At 39.0% G+C, this 12,827-nt stretch overlaps 1 protein-coding gene across 15 annotated transcripts in view; it reads left to right on the forward strand.

Moving 5' to 3' along the window:
- Nucleotides 1–12,827, forward strand: part of arvcf (ARVCF, delta catenin family member) — a 265,429-nt gene that overhangs the window by 205,497 nt on the left and 47,105 nt on the right. For 12 of the 15 annotated variants that reach the window (XM_023958692.1, XM_023958698.1, XM_023958693.1 and 9 more), the window contains 4 exons: nucleotides 4,143–4,260; nucleotides 4,341–4,512; nucleotides 5,484–5,501; nucleotides 7,782–7,853. In XM_023958692.1, the coding sequence (XP_023814460.1) occupies nucleotides 4,143–4,260; nucleotides 4,341–4,512; nucleotides 5,484–5,501; nucleotides 7,782–7,853 (380 nt within the window). The remainder of the gene's footprint in view (nucleotides 1–4,142; nucleotides 4,261–4,340; nucleotides 4,513–5,483; nucleotides 5,502–7,781; nucleotides 7,854–12,827) is intronic. The other 3 variants (XM_023958694.1, XM_023958696.1, XM_023958697.1) reach the window with 2 other exon arrangements.

Genomic DNA, 12,827 nt, shown 5'->3' on the forward strand with positions numbered 1-12,827 from the left:
TACTTCAGTTCCCTGACCTCACTTTATGGTGACAAAAGTAATATAAAAAATAAAAAAGAAGAGCGGCGAGATAAATACTTAAAGAAATTCACATAGTTTGATTTCATAGAGTAAAGAGAAACAGCTTGACTAAAGAAGCGTCTATGAACTTTATAAATCATTACGTTTATGACTTCTGAAAGGTAGATAGGACGTCTGTTTTTGATCCCAAGCTGAGAGGTTTTTCTGCAAGAGATGAGCCTTACAGCTAAAGGTTCTGCCTCCAAGTCCACTTCTGGACACTTTGGAAGCCATGAGTGAGACTTCAGTCTAACAGTTAAGTCAGGGGTCGGGAACCTTTTTGGCCAAGAGAGCCATAAATGCCACATATTTTGAAATGTAATTTCGAAAGAGCCATACAATAATGTAGTGTCCCTTCCCCACACTGAGGCACGGAGACTTAACCTCTTTTAAAGTTCTTTATTCCGATTACTGCAGACTGCAACAAACGCCGTTCAATTAATTCAGCAACTCCTGAATCTCTCCCGCCGACACGAGAGCGCTTCTCCCAACTTTATATTCCCCTGCTCCCCTCTCCAGCCCTCCCATTTCCCTTATTCGGCCCACAGCTGAACCCATTGGTCCAAACTACCTAACAACAGGCTGAGCGACAGAACTGAGGGCCAATCAGATCTCTGCTTGACGCGTTCAATGAACTCCAGAACTTTTAACGCGGCCCAACAGCCATCCAACTCAGTCCGCGACAATTTGTTTAAAACTAAATATACAAATGAATGTGTGCATTTGATTTAATTTCAACATTTTTAAAGTACAATAAGTCTGTGGATTCTTTTGAATAACATCGTTATGCTGTTGCTAATAAATGATGAGTATTTCTCGTGGTAGTTTTGCTGATGGTCTAGTCTGGTTGATACGTGGTGAGTTTCTGCTTCGTTCAGGCGTTGAGACTTCAAACGTCATCGTAGGTCTGAATGTTCTGTAGATGTGAGACAGACTGATCACATGCAGACGGGGAGCCAAACACACACTCACACGCTGCAGTGAGTGACGGGAAGCGGGTTTTACGTTTTTACAATCCCTGCGCGATTCACCTGCTGCCTGTCCCCACAACCCCTCACCCCCACCCTCTGCTTTCTCCCTCACACATCCCGTCCCCGCATCTGCGCGCTCTTTCTCAGAGACGGGAGCGCGCAGTTTTAGGCACGGCAATTCACAGGTTTCCAGCTGGTACAAACTCTGTGAAATAATAGATAATAGTAACTGATAGTGATGGCGCAGATTTCTCTCTCTAAGCACTGCTACTACTGCGCGCCTCTGGCATCGCATCGCGCCCGAGAAGGAATGGTCTAACGAAAAAAAGAAAACTATAATTAAAGATTTGTCTGCGAGCCACATGTGACCATCAAAAGAGCCATATATGGCTCGCGAGCCATAGGTTCCCGACCCCTGAGTTAAGTGCTTTGTTGAGAATTTGGAATGATATTGCAGCGGGTCATTGATGCTTTAGGGTTGTATTTTTGTGGGCAGGAACTTCTAGATTCTGTTCTGATTCCATGTGAGGCAACGTGGAAAGGCAGAAATTGGACAAACGTGTCTCTTTACTGATGAACTATATCAAAATTCCAACATAAAATGTTTTGAGTCAGCTCGAGGCTTAAAACAACAGGATAAATCAATAGTCCTTACTATCTGAAAACCACAAAGACTTGAAACTAAAATATTTTGTCGCTTGGTAAGTACCTTTCCCTGTTGTCAGTTTTAACAGAGGCTGTTTTTTTTACCTACAACCTTAGTTTTTGCCGACAAACTTGTGCAAATAAAAGGAATTCCAGTGAAACTTGTGTTTCTGCTGGCCTCCCAGTTCACTCCTGTTGCATAAATCTGAGGCGGATGCACCCTCAGATCTGTTTATAGTGAAAGTGGTGACCGTTTGTTGATGTATGAGTGAGACCATCTGCTTGTTCCTGACCAAAGATAGTTTTATTTGACACTTTTAAACACAGCCTCATCCACATATGGTGGAAATACTTTTTGCAAGCTAGCCAAGCATCACTTGCAAAGTTATTTTCTAATTTTTTGAGATATTGCAGTATCACTTGGGTTTTTTTTTCTTTTACAGTCAGGTCATAACAGTTTTGGATGTCATGCTAGAATGAGTCTACACAGCACTAAAAGCCAGACAGTTTTGCTTACTTGTGCAAGGCTGCCATTGCACTAACTGGGGGTCAGTTAATGGGATTATCTGGGTCTGAAGCTCTCATAAATGAAGTCCCTGGTGGAGGAGCAGGGAGCCCCAGCTATCCTTTAACCCTCTTTAAAGCCTTGCCTTTTGCAGGCAGTCAGACGGCCACTGTTAGAGCGCAGCAGCATCTCTGCCTCGCGCTTTGACTGTGGGAGCTGTGCCCAGGGCCCCGACTGATGTAAGAGCCATGGCATTTATTTCACTGTGCACCAGAAATGAAAATGATATTCATCACTTTCAAAACATTATTCCCAAAGCTCTCTGGTTACAGAGCATTTTCTTTTTGGGGAAAATAGGGAGGGTGAAGGTCAAGGGTCACGTTTACAACCAAACCATCTTGTAGCAGGGCCTTGGTAATATGTGTTCCTTTGAGCAGTCCAACGCCTGCGTGTCCTGTAGAGAATAGCTAACTGTGTTTTGGTTTTAACATGTTCTTGTGGCATTTGTCTCATGATAGAGGACTTATATAAAGATATATTAGGCTTAAAATAGCATTTCTGAATATTTCTTTAATGAAATCCTTTTGTTTTTGACAAAAAAACAAAGCAAAAATAGAGCAACTTTGGTGCATTATCCCGAGAAATGCTATTTAGTTGTCTCAGTTGACACCAAGGCACTACTTGTTTGACGCTAGATAAAAAAAAAGGGCCAGATTAGTTCACCAGATAAACATCAGAGACTTGCTAAGGAAGCAAGACATCCCCCTTTATTATTATTACTAATGAGAAACAGCCCAACATTATGGTTGCAAAAGCTTTGACGTCTCTGTTTTTGCATTTAAGACATCTGTAATAGGGTTTAAATTATTTTGTTTTGAGATCAAATAGCTGGAGCTCAAATAAGGGCGTGTTCCCTTGACTGACGGGCCTTTGGGTGTGTCTCAACTGTCAAACATGTTTGTCTCTCCCAATAAATCTGTTTTTGGTGAGGTCGCCACTCTGTGACCCCATATCCAGCTAAGATAATAATAATACTGTATTAACGGGCTGGATTTTTATGTGCTTTTCCTGGTGCTCAAAGCGCTTACAATGTGTCCATTATTCAGTCTCTCCTCATTCATATTTGGTGATGGTAAGCTACAGACGCATTTACACACCAGTGTAGGGAGGAAGGGATGAGAAAGTGTCTTGGGGATCGAACCGCAGAACCTTCAATCATTGACTGAACCAACTGAACCAAAGATGTGAAAGAGCACAGAATGGAAAAAGCAGCTTTAACACTGGCGATGGCACTGGTTACACCTAATTCACAAACGCGGTTTGGCCTACCGTAATTTTTTGACCAAATACGAGATCAACATGAACCATATGATTCTGACATGGAGGAAAGCGGCTTTTCATGTCGGTTCTGCACCGATATATGCAACACATTACAAGCGTATATTGTCGCAATTTCTCCGTGACAGAAATAGCTCATTTGCATTGATTGCGCAAAAACTTTCACTACTGTGAAGAGCTGCATATCAGCGCAAGGCCACTTTTCACCGCTTCAAAATCCATTGGAATTACATTAATTGTGTAAATGGTTGAAAAGTTACGATGATTGAAAAAATGTAAACACTGGAGATTAAGCTCAGATGTAAAAGGGTTGAATGATCTCACTCCTGACTGATGGATGATTTACAATCTTATCTGCAGTCACTTCCTGTCAGTTTCAGTCTGTGAGCAAAACTATATCTTCCATTTGTTGTAGAAATGCTTGATGATGCTGTACTTCAGTGATAGTAGTTTTCTACTAAAAAAGATGCAATAATTTCCAAAAAACCCAAAATCAAATCTTGCAAAACTGCACAATGCACCACAGCAGGCAGTTTTGTTTTTTCTATGTCAGTACTGGCCAACAGATCCATATATGCATTATGCTTTTTCTTGCATAATTCATATTTTGTCATTTTGTACAGGAATGTGAGTTCAGATGGTGCAGAGGCTCGTCGCAGACTAAGGGAATGCGAGGGTTTGGTGGACGCCCTGCTTCACGCTCTTCAGTCAGCGGTAGGAAAGAAAGATATGGACAACAAGGTAAAAAAAACAACATCTTTTTGAATGTTACCCAGCACTCCTCAGAGTCCCAACTCACATTTTACTCCTCTTTCTCCAAGTCGGTGGAGAACTGCGTTTGTATCATGAGAAACCTGTCCTACCACGTACACAAGGAGGTACCAGGGGCCGAAAGGTTCCAGGACCCATCGGCGCCACAGGCTCCTGGGTCAGCAGGACCACACAGGAAGAAGAAGGATGACGCTGGCTGCTTTGGAGGCAAGAAAGCCAAAGGTGAGAGCGAGAGACATCTTAGCATTCAAATCACCATCAAACACACACTAACATTAGAAATAGCTTTGAAAAGGTAAAAGTATCTGCAGTGCCTGGAGTTCTGCTTCCGTTTTCTTGACAGGTGTGCTTTGATTGTAGACAGATTAAAAATGCCTTAATTGTTGTTGCTTTTTGCTGTCATTTGGCTGCTGTGCAGCAATCACGACTCTGTTTTTCAATCATCCTACAAACCATCAGTCAGAGACCACGGAGTAGTCTGACTGCTCCTCAAAGCCTCTTATCAGCTCAGTTGTCAGTTCCACACAGAGTTTACAAGTGTAAACGTGCACACGCTAATGAACTGCAAACATGCACGATTACAAACGGGCCGTAATGAAACGAGTTTATAGCTGCCTCAGACTTTAAGCAAAGAGGATCAGGTAGTGAAACGTTAAATGACGCAATAAATGTTCTTAAATGATCTAATAGAGGTAGGTTGCTGAGCTGCAATGGCAGCTCAGGTCTGTGATTTTTTTTTTTAGGTGAAAGAATTTTTAATTTGTTGTCTTTTATTGCTCAGTGACACGCTGAATAAAATTGTCTTTTAAAGACTTATTCTGTTTAGTGACTCGTTTGCAAATGTGTGTACTCTCTGCAGCGTCAATGTTTTTCCCTCTGACCGTCTGTCTGTTACTGACAAACGAGGCAAACTGATGCCTTTATTTATGTTTGCACATTTTCACCCAGAATGGCTAGTCTCAACATTTTTTTACCTCAATTACTGCCAATATCCTTTGAAATATATGTCTGTTAGAGTTGGATAGTTATCAATGTTTAATTATTTATTTATTTTTTATAAAAATGATGTTTAGTTAATAAAACAATTAAGCTTCTGAACAGCTTCCTCTTGACCCGCGTCTTTTTTCACCATGCTTCTTCTCTCCTTGCTTTGTGTCCTTTGGCATTGCTGCTGCTTCCTTGGCTAACTATAGAGGAATGGTTTAATCAAGGTGAGTGCACCTCCATTCAACTCTTCTTGCTGCTGCTTTCCTCTTTGCTTCCAGCTCCCTCTCCTCCGTCTTGTCTGTCTTTCCTCTGGCTGCAGCTAGGAATGGCTTTGAGTAACTTCCAGATACTTCAAGTTCCAAGGACTTCAGAAAATTGTAGCGTTTGATTGAATCCACATGTAGCTGTGGGATTTTAGACTCCACCCAACCTAAGGTTCTCTAGTTTTTTATCGGTGTTTTGCAGTTTGAAACAAGGTGGTATTTTTTGGTCAGTCTATCTGCAGCTTAAACAATATAAACAGAAAAAAAGCAAAGGTCTCTACCAAAAACAGTCACTGGTTCTCATTCATCTAGGTGACGTTGTCTTGACGTTGAAGCATGGCATTTGGACTAAAAGTAAAGAAGACCTTAACCCTGTGAAGCCTACTGCATCAAAGATTTTACAGAAAATTCAAAGTGATGAGAATTAAGACGTTTTTTTAAACCCTTTGATGAGAAATGGATGGTGTCAATTATGATATGTTGATATGTATGAGAACATGGACCAGGTTCTATACAGTTGGTTTTAAAGGAAAGTTTGGATCATCCTAATGAATCTCAGAAAGGTCTGTATCAAATATGATATTAATGGTTAAATATGTTTAAGTTCAGAAGCCATGAATCAACTTCAAGACAAATACGGTCCATAAAACAAATGGAGACTCTTGAAAACTGGTGCATTTTTTGTTAATTTTTTTAAACATTTTTAGATGTACGCATGTTTAATCTTATTTACAGTTTAAAGCAATGTGCTCTTAAAAAGAAAAAGTATACAAAATTTCACTGAAGAAATATCCATGAAACAAAACTAGAGAGGGAACACTGTATACCTGTAGGCCAGGGGTGTCAAACTCGTTTTCACCAGGGCCACATCAGCATAATGGCTGTCCTCAGAGGGCCAAATGTAACGTATGCATGTAACTAAATGTAATGAAAAATCAATGTAACTACTCCTTATTTATTCATTCTAACTTTTTAAAGTAACAATTACAGTTGCATAGAAAACATATGTTTGCTTGTTACTCTAGCATAAATCCTTTTACATTTTTCCGATTCTTCCATTTATGGAGGATCAAACTGTCCAAGTGAATAAAGAAAAACAACATAAAACTGAGCTAAAAAGAACATGTATTACACGTGTTCTGCACACAGCCTTGCATCCATCTGATGGTTTGATGACAACAAGTTGTCTGCATACAGACCTGCAAACATTGAATAATTACAACAGCAGCTTCACATAAATAATGCTTTTATTTGTAATTTTATTTTTTTTTTTAAACTGGGCCTTGAGTTTGAGCTGTAGGCGTTATAACCATGCTCTCATACCTAAGATATTAGACTTTTTTTCAGAATATATTGAGAATCTCTGATATTTCAATTTTTTTGATTGAGCTCATTTCCAATAATGCTTCAGCTACAGACTTTTTTTTTTTTTGCGTCATGCGAAAACATTAACAAATGAAACCTAACTTTATATTTCCCAATTTCAAAACTGTAATTTGGACAGAAACTATCAGAGAATTGAAGGATAGTGTACAAGCAAAACAATAAAAAAAAAATATATCATTGAGAAAGGAGTATAACCGATGCTTAAATAGACCACAGTGACAGAAAATATGACCTCAGTCTAGCTGAGGAATGGGCAGTTTTGTCTTCATGTGTCTGGACTGTCCTGTGGGGATAACCATGTCCATGTGAGCCGACCATTAGCTGGCTGAGCTGCAATAACCCCTCACCCTCCTCCTCCCTGCTGCTTCTGCGGCTCTCTTTTATTCTCAGATGTTTCCAGGAACTCTGATGTTTCACTGGTAAAGTGTGAAGAAGTGGCATGCGGTTATATTGTCTGTGTGTGCTCTTGGGCTTTTACAATATGCATTTGACTTAAACTACTTGAAAAAGATGGTTTGACTTGTGTATTTGTGTCCATTTCATGTGCGACTCTCAGTATTGCGCGTAAACCTTCATGCTTTGTTCTGAGTGGAAAGAGTAATGTGTTTTTGTGAAACCTCTGCCTCGAGTAGCACATTTCTGTCTGCTTCACCTTAAAGAGCTTATAGAGATCTACTCATATCTTTACTCCTTGTGTTGTCGCTGAAATAGTTTACCATAAGTAAATACTCATTTGAAAAATACTGATATTTTCCCGTCAGACTCATCTCTGTTAGTGCCAGCAACCTTGTCCTTCAAAATCCAGGCTCCTGGGTTATAGGGCACTGATCTAATCTCTTCTTTGTTCCTTCGCAGGGAAAAAGAATGGGGAGAATGACAAAAACTATGACACATTGGATCTGCCCAAGCGCACAGAGCCATCAAAAGGTAGGCCAGGCTGGGCTGCCCTTTGATAATCTAGTTTGGCACAAACTTCCCAGGACAGAGCGAGTTCAGGGGTTTGAAAAAAGGGTCTGGAGTGTCGATTCTTTTTTTCTTTTGAACAGAAATATAAGATACCTGTTTTCTTGGTGTTGATTAAACTGTGTGTGATGACTCCTGGCAGCTTTTAAAGAACCAGTTCTATGAAACCTCTTTGTGTTAGATTCCATGTATATTATCATACACAGAGCTTAAAAGAAGCTTCTTTTAGTTCATGGCTGATTTTGATATAATCTTTTACTGAAATAGATCATTTATATGATTGGATAACACTATAATTTAATAATACTAATAATTTAATACTAGGATTAAAATACAAAAACTATAAACTTAAAGACTCCACTCCAGTGAAAATCTGTTTTGGTGTTTTTAACATGTTCTTGTGGCATTTTTCCCATGATAGAAGACATATATTAAGAAAATTGAACTTAAAGTTACATTTTTGAGTATGTCTTTATCCAAACTTAAGATTTACCTGCCTGTTTTAGTATCAGATGCAAGATTTAAACACAAATAAAGCTGTAATCAAGACCAGAGTTCACTGATTTGTACCACTATACATACATCTAACAAATTTAATAAAGATGCATATAGTAATGCAATAATGTTTTTAGATTGGCTAAATTCAACATATTAGTGACATTTATTTTAATACATTTATTTACATTCTAGGACAAATGAATTCTGTAACTATTGTAAACCTGTCATATAAAGTATCACGTGGATACCTGAATATTGTGCATTTATTAACATATTTAATAGCCTTACACTTCGTAGTCTGTATAAAGGCTGGAATTTTTTTAAGGTCTGGCAACCCTACCTGAGAATTAAGGGGTAGTACCTACTGTTACCCCACCAGACAGGAACCCCTTAAAACCCTCATACAAGCATTTGTCAGTAAGTTATGCTGCACTAGGGGAGCATTTCTTTGAGCTAATATTTGAAAGAGAAGTGTTGTACAGCCTCAAATTGGAATATCTAATAAAGTATCATTTTAATTTTTTTTACTTAGATAGAAAAGATGATAAAATGTATCTTACCCTTTTCCAACAAATGTTTTTGAGCACATTTCTTTCTTACTCTATTAATTTATGCCTTATCAAATTTAAAATTGTTGAATTTTTTTCCCCTGGAGCCAAAGGTTTACAGCCCTGAACCCATCTTTCAGAGCACAAGAAACTAAAGTGTGTTTTTTCTCTCCTTTATTTGGTTGAACTTAGAGTTGTAATTTAGTTCACTGTTATCCAGACAAATAATTGCGATGTCACATTTACACAACAGTCTTCTCTCCTTCTCTTACTATCTTGCAATATTTCATGTTATTGGCTAAGACAGCATAATGTAGTGAACAGCAATGAAAGTCGTCCCTGGAGACTGCAGTTGTTGTAATTGTTTGTCGTGTATTGCTTCTCTTCTCTTTTTTTTCTTTCTTACGCAAATAGAAATTCGAAACAGACCCAAGCTACTTTGTATGCAGCCCTCACTTCAGCGTATCACTTAGTGAAGAAGTCTGAGGCGTGAGTCTGTAAGAATGCCATGAGATCAGCTCCGTCTTCTGATGTCTGTGGAATCGGCCTGCACTTGTCAAACGCATATTTTTACTATTTACACTTCAGCACCTTCTCCAGTTTTTAATGGCAGACCCTGAAAGTCTGGATCACTTCCCATTTGGCTGGTAATTACCAATATCATTGGAGGAAATTGGGTTCTTATTAGACTAGATCACAATTAAAACTGCGTGTTTCCAAGTTAAGCCGATTCAGGCCTACTCTCTTATTACTCGTCAAATAAAATAAAGTACCTGAGCTCCAAGGATAGTAATACATTTTTTTCATGGTTTGGGGTGTTTTCAGGTAGGGGTGTGACGATAACCGCATCACCGTGGGGATGACCTCATCACCGCACTTTTGAAAGTTTTTTTTTTTGAAAGTTCTGCATATGGTGCGTGATTGGAACTATAATAAACACATTAAACACGTACATCTTTGCTGATAATTTACTGTTTCTGCTAGTCCTGTGTTCAATGGGTTCTGGGGGAAACTTTTTATTACTTTTCTCCTTCACTCCCTGCACCGCGCCTCTCACCTCTTGCGCTGTGCGCGGCTCTCACTCCTTCTCAGAGCTGCACGAAGCACGGGCTCCCTCTTCTCACACACATACTTGTGCGGTTTTACAAGCACACACACATCCTCATTCTACAACAGAAGTCTCCCGGGGAAATACGTCAAATTTACTGCGTTGTAATTATCAATTTACATTGTATTCATTTGTATTACAAGCTGCGTGCACAACACGGCCGCCTGCCGGAGGATTTTGTGTGTGTGTGTGTGTGTGTGTGTGTGTGTGTGTGTGGGGGGGGGGAGTTACTGTACTGTTTCACTCCGTGACAACAAACATGAACGCGCACTGTTAGATTTCGATGACTATCACTACATGTGTTGTTTGGGAACTATTTTGTGCAGCGCAATGTTACGTGTCTGTATAAACAAAGGCGGAGCCTCCTGCTCCACATTCTTCATGGGTGTCAGACGTAATGGCTACCAGAAAGGTGTCAAAGTGTCTGCAGTCTCGTTGATATATTTTTCAATATAACATTCTAAAAAGATGTCTGTACCAGAGAGCACAGGTGAAGCCTCGCTTGCAGCTCGAGAGCGGTCCACTGCAGAAGAATCAACACGCACCCCCAACACACTTGTGTGCCCTCCTTCCTCCTACACACGCAGCGCGCTGACACACATACACATAATCCTTCTGCAACACCTATATAGTTAGATCAGTAGTTGGATAGGTAATAGTTAGTTGTTACTGTTATTTGTTAATAAAGAATACTGCGTTGTAATTGCATTCATTTGCCGGGGGAATTTGTAGCTCTATTTTCAGGGCTGAAAGCCAAGTTGGCACAACAACATTCTAAACACTATAGTGGCTGGAATTGTGCGTAGAAATATAAGAAAGGCATAGAATGTCGAGCTTAGCTGACATGAGCGTGGTTGCCTCGGTATTCTGCTCACCTTTGGGAAAATCAAATCTGATGTTATTAGCTCAAAATGTGGGCAAATAACTGGAGAGAAATGCATGGATGATACACCAGATTAATCAAGAAAAAAAAAACAAATTAGGTTTTAAATCACGTTTATCACTTTTGCAATCAATAGCTTGAGAACACTTAAGAAGCTTTGTATATCTATAAAAAAGAGGGTATTTGTGTGGCTTTTGCACTCCTACCCAACCCCTTGTCGTTGGTCAGCTGTGGAAAAAGGACAGAGCGAGGAGCTCTTACTTTGGGGTGATGATGAGGAAAGATATGGGAGCTTACATGTGTATCTCTGAACTGATCTGTTGTTAGATAGAGAGAGGCCAGGGAAGGTGGCAGACTGAATCCGGCAGGGGACTATGATTAATCTGTTGGCAAGTTGGTGTGTGCTCGGGCAACAAAGAGAAATCATATAATGATGCGCTCAGTTTAGTTGCCCAACAAGCTGCCAGTTTTTCATTTCTTCCATTTGGTGCTTGGCTAATCACTGTGTGTTTTGGTTTGGCACCTCTGCTAGTTAAAGAAAATATATTAGGAAGAAAATAAGTCAATGTAAAGATTGTGATTATTTTTAAATGAACAAAAAACCATAACTTACTAAGGAAAAATGTTCACTTTTTAGGATGATCAGAAACATGCCAGAAGAATTTGTTAAAAACACCAAAAACACTATTTTCATCAGAGTGTGTCTTTATAATCTTAAAAAAAACGTGCGTAGATCTTTGTGACATTATAAAAGTTTTGTCCTGTTTTTAGTTAGATGATAAATCCTCGGTTTAAGCATTTATTTTCTAAAAAGAAATATCGGCATCCTTCATTGTTAAAATTTTCTGTACATTCTGAGTTGATACTGAGACATCCTTTGACGGTTAACATTTTTTCAAACCAGCTCCAAACACATTGATTTTGTCTGTAATTTATTATCAGAAGGCAAGAAGGAAAGATGAAACCTTTCTAGCTTTTTGAGTATGCAAAACATTTTATAACTTTATTTAAACCTCCCGGAATGAGGTCTGTAATGTTCATTATAGATGCACTTTAACTGTGAAAGACCAAGGCTTAAAAAACATAACAAAAAAGATATGGGTATTATTAGTAACAATCCTTTTTTTTAATTTTACAATTTAGCCACAAATGTTGTCCACATAATTGTTTGGTAAAATGTATCTGTTGAAATTTCCTTAATTTTCTCTTCTGGATTTTCTAAATTTGTCCCAGCCTTTTAATTATCATTATTAGGCCTGCACAATATTCCGCAAATTTATCGTTATCGCAATTTCCAGCTCTGCAATATACTGATCGCAAAAGACGGCGAAAATCGCAATAAATAGTAAACCTTAAATGTGCTAAAACAATCATATGGCAGCTTGAAGTATTTAACAGATCAAATAAATGCCTTTATGCATTTGACCAATCGGATGGACGCATTCAAGTTGTTGACCAATTGGATGGAGGCCTATTATGTTAGATGTTTGTCACCTATGTCAATGAGGGTCATTTGGAGTATAATTTTTAAACTGTTGCAATGAAATGGGAATTATGTTTTTGCTTATTTTGCTATTCGTTTATATACTGCAAATTATATCGTTATCGCAATATTAATCTCTAATATCGCATATCGTGATTTTTCCTCAGATCGTGCAGCCCTAATCATTATGCAGTTTTTAGCCTAAATCAAAAATGATATATTTTCTCTGTAGCAAATACCATGACACAACACAATGTACAGACGCAATCAGGGGTCTAGTTGCCCGTTATGAGCATCAGGTATGGCAGTGTGGTGGCTGCACATTTCAGGCGTTGTGCCATATAGTTTTCAGAGTTCAAATATCTGTGCTTTGGCGAAGAAGGCTCATTGCGTCAACCAATCAAGAAGTCCGCTTTGG

The sequence above is a fragment of the Oryzias latipes genome, chromosome 9, assembly GCF_002234675.1.
Source record: "Oryzias latipes chromosome 9, ASM223467v1".
Lineage (NCBI taxonomy): Eukaryota > Metazoa > Chordata > Actinopteri > Beloniformes > Adrianichthyidae > Oryzias > Oryzias latipes.